The 6,266-nt window shown below is 32.9% G+C and overlaps 1 protein-coding gene across 1 annotated transcript in view; it reads left to right on the forward strand.

Annotated features, from left to right (window-relative positions):
- Positions 1–5,421, forward strand: part of LOC106470731 (gonadotropin-releasing hormone II receptor-like) — a gene marked incomplete at its 5' end in the record, with an annotated part of 8,223 nt that extends 2,802 nt beyond the window's left edge. The window contains one exon of the mRNA XM_013931294.2: positions 2,586–5,421. Within this exon, the coding sequence (XP_013786748.1) occupies positions 2,586–3,085 (500 nt within the window). The remainder of the gene's footprint in view (positions 1–2,585) is intronic.
- Between the last annotated feature and the right edge of the window lie 845 nt (positions 5,422–6,266).

Below are 6,266 nucleotides of genomic sequence, written 5' to 3' on the forward strand. Positions count from 1 at the left end.
AAAACTCTACATGTTTCGGTAAAACAAATTCCACCATCTTCAGGTGACCAGAGATTTTCTGGTCTCCTGAAGAAGGTGAAAAATTTGTCACCGAAACACGTATAGTTTTTAATTGTATATTTTACTTTAACTTATAGAATAAGTTAATTATTATGCATTTTTAAATGTTGAATGCTTTTACTTATTTTATCAATCCTGGATACAATCTGAATACAAGAATGGTCATATAATATCCAGGAATATTGTAAACAAACAATAAGAAATCTGGAGATATCTTATTAATAACATTTTACTGTTACGCTTAATTAATATTTACTATGAATTATAGTCTCCATTTAAGTATTCTGTCATGAGTTATTCTGAACAGATGGCGCCCCAGTGGCACAGCTGTGTGTCTGCGGACTTACAAGGCTAGAATCCGGGTTTCGATACCCGTGGTGGGCAGAGCACAGATAGCTATTGTGTAGCTTTGTGCATAATTACAAACAAACAAATGTCTCAGAATTTCACTTTGTTCCAATAAGAACAAAGCTCAGTAGTTGGTTATTTAAGTCGATATTCTGTGATGTTGGTTTGAATATTTCAATTCATATGCATGAATATAAACATTACATTTATATGTTGATTTAGTTTCGTTTGTGTTTGTGTGTAGGGGGGTAGGCATTTTATAATGCTCTACTTGTTTTAACTTTCACTGTATTGTTATTTAATGATAACATAAATGTAGAAAAATATTATTATCAAACAAAATGAATCGTTACTCGTAGCAAAAGATGTAGATAAACTATTGAACTTCCAACGTAACCTTAACTAAAGATGTGTTGTTTTTTTTTAATTTATGGAACAGATATTTATTTATAATTTTGCTCGACGGCTTTTCTAAAGATGACTGATTTGGAACTATTTTTATAATCCAGTGTTCTGTTTCTGAAAATAACGAAAAGTTTAAAAAGTTATTTTACTAAAGATGTCTGAATATTTCCTGATCTACTGTTAACGCCAAGCGCGTAATTTTCCTTCAAATTGAAATGTGTGTCCTCTAATAAAGATATTTTTACTTAATGCAAAACAACTAAAATAAATAACAGAATAGTGATAGATTACTGTATAGATTTTCTTTAGATAAGTGTGGATGGATACTAGTCATGTTATTAATTTACTTGAAAATATTCTAAAGCTATGACTATAAAATATGGACCACTTCAAATTGGATATGTATGATTGAAAATTTAGAACCTTGCCTTTTTTTCTTCTTTAATTTATAATATTACAGAGCTATGACTATAAAATATGGACCACCTCAATTGGATATGCACCATTGAAAATGTAGAACCTTGCCATCTTCTTCTTCTTTACTTGAAAATATTCTAAAGCTATGACTATAAAATATGGACCACTTCATGTTGGATATGTATGATTGAAAATTTAGAACCTTGCCTTTTTTTCTTCTTTAATTTATAATATTACAGAGCTATGACTATAAAATATGGACCACCTCAATTGGATATGCACCATTGAAAATGTAGAACCTTGCCATCTTCTTCTTCTTTAATTTATGATATTACAGAGCTATGTCTATAAAATATGGACCACCTGAATTGGATATGCACCATTGAAAATTTAGGACCTTGCCATCTTCTTCTTCTTTAATTTATAATATTACAGAGCTATGACTATAAAATATGGACCACTTCATGTTGGATATGCACCATTGAAAATGTAGAACCTTGCCATCTTCTTCTTCTTTAATTTATAATATTACAGAGCTATGACTATAAAATATGGACCACCTCAATTGGATATGCACCATTGAAAATGTAGAACCTTCCCATCTTCTTCTTCTTTAATTTATAATATTACAGAGCTATGACTATAAAATATGGACCACCTCAATGGGATATGTATCATTGAAAATTTAGTACCTTGCCATCTTCTTGATGGTTAGTTTGTGATATTACAATGTTGAACGTAACAGCTCACAAACTGCAGTTTCGAGCTTCCAACAACCCATTATGTCGACGAACATATATTATAAGTAGAGCATTATATACTTCATGGTTTAAAAAGGTACTTAAACTAGTTAGTTTTTTTTTTCACGCACAGTCTTTCATATTTTACCCATTTGGTAAGAGTAATTAGGGTATAGGTTATGATATCTATAATGAACAAATTATAAACATGCCAAATAATTTTTAAAGCTGAATAGTTGAATTGTTTTTCTGTTACAATTAGAAATATTTTCTGTAAGATAACATGCATTATTGTTATTGGTATAATCTCTCTCATTAATACCATGCCATTTGAAATCACTTTTAAAGTTATCCCTTATATTGCATTTCTCGTAGATTGAATTGGTTATTTAATTGCACTTTTCAATGAAGTTTTATAGTTGTTATATTTATTTTTCTTAATATCAGCCGCTCTTAGATTCTATATTTTCTTAAATCAACGCAAAAGATAATTTTATTTCTATGATATCAGAGTTAAAAGTGCAGGTCAAGTATACCTTGGAACAGAGTGTTGGTTTTGATTATAAAAAATTATATTTCATTGGTATCATATGGAAACAGTTTTATTTATTCTAGAGGACATGTCCCAAGAACAGCATTTCCATGGACGCCTTCGACTTCGTAGGTCCGACATGACCCGTATAGAAAGAGCCCGTACTCGGACCCTTCGAATGGCCATTACCATCGTCTCAGCTTTTTTCTGGTGCTGGACGCCGTACGTGGTCATGGTTCTTTGGCATCAAATCGATAGAGATTCGGCTAATAAACTAGACTCAAAAATCCAGTCATCACTATTCATATTTGCTGTTTCCAATTCCTGCGTCAATCCACTGGTTTACGGGAGTTATGCGATCAATTTTAAACACGTCTTGAAAAACTGTTTCCTTGGTAACATTTGCCCAAGGAATTCTATTCGTTTTGGATCTCGGCGCATGGCTTCTACTAACGGCACCAGAGCCACTCAGCTTGAACAACGTGACCAATGTCCACCTCTAGCAATGGCTGCCACCGTGAACTGTACTGGAACAAACCCCTTCTCTAAACTGCTCAATCACCAGCTTGATTGCCAAGTTTAACTCTGCTCAACTTATACAGTTGAGGTCTAAAATAAATGAGTTCCTCAACTTGTTTACTTTAGGTATTTTCAATCTATTGAAATCAGAAATTTCCAGGTCTTGAAGCAAATGCCTTGTTAAATTTTTAGTTACTAAGCTGTTTTGTATTAGATTAAGGAAATAATGAACACACCACTACAAGCGTATAACAAATCGGGCTTTCAGTATTAGGCCTAATATTTCTTACATTGTAGATTACAGTTTTACCTGGCACTATTTGAATTTTGTACACACATTCAATATTCCAAGAAGTTACAGAATATATTATGGAAATTTTCTTTCCATGAAATGAATTCCTTGTCTGGTCCGGGTATGATGATGCTTCAGCTGTAAAATAAAGTGGAATGTACATTCATGAAGCTTAATGAATGCTACGTAAAGCTGTCTGGTCCGGGTATGATGATGCTTCAGCTGTAAAATAAAGTGGAATGTACATTCATGAAGCTTAATGAATGCTACGTAAAGCTGTATTGCTCTGATTAGATCGGAAAACAAACACATCGCCCGCACTTTCTACTGAACCAATAGTGTTCAGTGCAAGACGTCGTAATGCAGCATGTATTGACTTAAACTGTGACCAGGCCGTACGTTTAAGGGATTCAATAATGTATGGAGTACCTCAAGAATCTGTCAGTTAAAGAAACATTTTACCTTCAATTGATTAAAATTAGAGGGAATACAACTTGTTAAAAGTATCGAATAATTTCACTTTTTGCACCTAAATTATGAATAACTTACAAGTTTTACAACGTCTGACTAATAGGGCCTTCTTTTAACAGGAAACCATACTCAAGTATTTAATTATAAAGCACAATAATGCATATCCTGATTATAACTGTCAGGAAAGAACGTCATGAACTACACGCGGGATTTTCACGTGCAAAGTAAAGAATGCCAAGTTTTTGTCAATTCCGACATCTGTGACTCGAGTCTGTAATCTGTATAACAGATCGTTTCGAGCTCTGCTAGTCCTGGAATACAGATACACATCAATCCTGTTAAATCTGAACATTCAGCAGATATTAAGATTTTTTTCAATAGAAATAAAAAAAAAACAATTCTAGTGCCATTTATTTCAAAGTTTTTCATTTGACAATCTGAAAATTTGTTTAAAACACACCCTAGTCTTCCTTTGAAGCTTGGGTTTCCTACTGCTAACGATTTCAAGAAAATGGAGGCTAAATAACGTTGTCGCTGTGATTTACTTATTGTCTGTGTTGTGCAATAAATATTTTGATGTGTGTTAGAAATAGTTCATACTTCTCGCAGCTGAGTTGAGGGAAATAAGACTTTCCTACAAAAGCTTGAGAAAACTTTCCAGGCGCTCTGGTATACTATTTATTCTTTTGTAGTAATTGTTGTTTTTAGAACATCTGGAAGTGGTACTCCTAAAGGTCCCATTCATCAGAAAAACAACATGAAGTGCTAAGAAAATAATGGGCTTATTCTTGGAGTAGCTACACTCATCTCATAATTATTCAGTGAGACATTATTTCATGTACCATTAATATGTGATGTGTTGATAAAAATGTTTGTAATAAAGTGTTAGAAAACCACGATTGAAGCTTCTGTCTCCAAGGTGATAGAATACACCCTGTCATTGCTGTTTCAAACAGTGACTTTGGACAAGTAATTGTGAGCGTTTCGTATTCGAACTGTACACAAACAGCTTTTAATGTATAACTGTGTATTGTTGTTTCAAACAATGGCTTTGGACAAGTAATTGTGAGCGTTTCGTATTCGAACTGTACACAAACAGCTTTTAATGTATAACTGTGTATTGTTGTTTCAAACAATGACTTTGGACAAGTAATTGTGAGCGTTTCGTATTCGAACTGTACACAAACAGCTTTTAATGTATAACTGTGTATTGTTGTTTCAAACAATGACTTTGGACAAGTAATTGCTTGGTTTTCGTATTCGAACTGTACGCAAACAGCTTTTAATGTAGAACTGAGTATTAGCTAAATGTTTTGAGACAGTTTAACTGGGTAATGAAGAAAACTTTGTTATAAATGTAGACGTTTCGACAAGATTATGTCATCCTCCAAACTTTTATTTTCCAAAAAGTGGATTTCTCGTCATCAATAACTGTGTATTGTTGTTTCAAACAATGGCTTTGGACAAGTAATTGTGAGGGTTTCGTATTCGACCTGTACACAAAGAGTTTTTAATATATAACTGTGTATTGTTGTTTCAAACAGTGGCTTTCTTTGTCTTGGGAATATATCTTTACAAATGTACGTAGATACAAGTTGATAAAGTCATCCTTAAAATTGTAGTACCTGGTACTGTATACTATATATATATTTTGTTGATATTATATATATATATATTAATGTTGATGTACACCGTGGTATCTTAAATAATTTGACTTATTGTTTTCTTCACTGCTTTGTAAATATTGGTTATTGGTATATAATATGTATATATATATATTTGTACATAGTTAATATATGTTTATGTATGTATTTTGAAATCGATGTCTTTTTTCCTCACTAGTAACTTAATAGAGAAAACAACTAGGTTCTGTGAATATTTTTAAAGTTTTCATGCTTTATAATATATCAGAGCTAGAAATAAAAATCTGTGAAAAAAAGAACAAAAAGAAAATGCATATATATTTCATCTATTCTGATTCTTCTGCCCCCCCCCGTCTGCGGCCTTACAACGCTAGAAACCGGGTTTCGATACCCGTGGTGGGCAGAGCACAGGTAGCTCATTGTGAAGCTTTGCTCTTAACTACAAACAAACAAACTACAGACTCAGGCAGGTTTGTGTATTGCATACTACGAAGGGATCAATTCGACAATTTTAAAAATCAATGAATCTAAGTTTCAAATGGACAGCAACTGCCTGGAGACGAAAGGCGGAAGACTTTCGAAACGTCGTCCTCTACAATTGTAGGTTTCTACAACAGGCAGTTGCTGTCTGTTTGAAACTATGATTCATTATGAATATTCTGCCTAAACAACCTATCAAAGATTTTAACATCTAGTTGAACTGATAAAGTATCTTAGAATTCCAACACGTGTGTAAAAGGAACTCTGTTATCTATTGCATAGCGTTACTAGTCTAGAGAGCCTAATTTAGATTATAGTGTTCATAGTAGCGGATGTGTAAATATTTATAACAGAGAAAT

This window comes from Limulus polyphemus, unplaced genomic scaffold (assembly GCF_000517525.1).
Source record: "Limulus polyphemus unplaced genomic scaffold, Limulus_polyphemus-2.1.2 Scaffold4188, whole genome shotgun sequence".
NCBI lineage: Eukaryota > Metazoa > Arthropoda > Merostomata > Xiphosura > Limulidae > Limulus > Limulus polyphemus.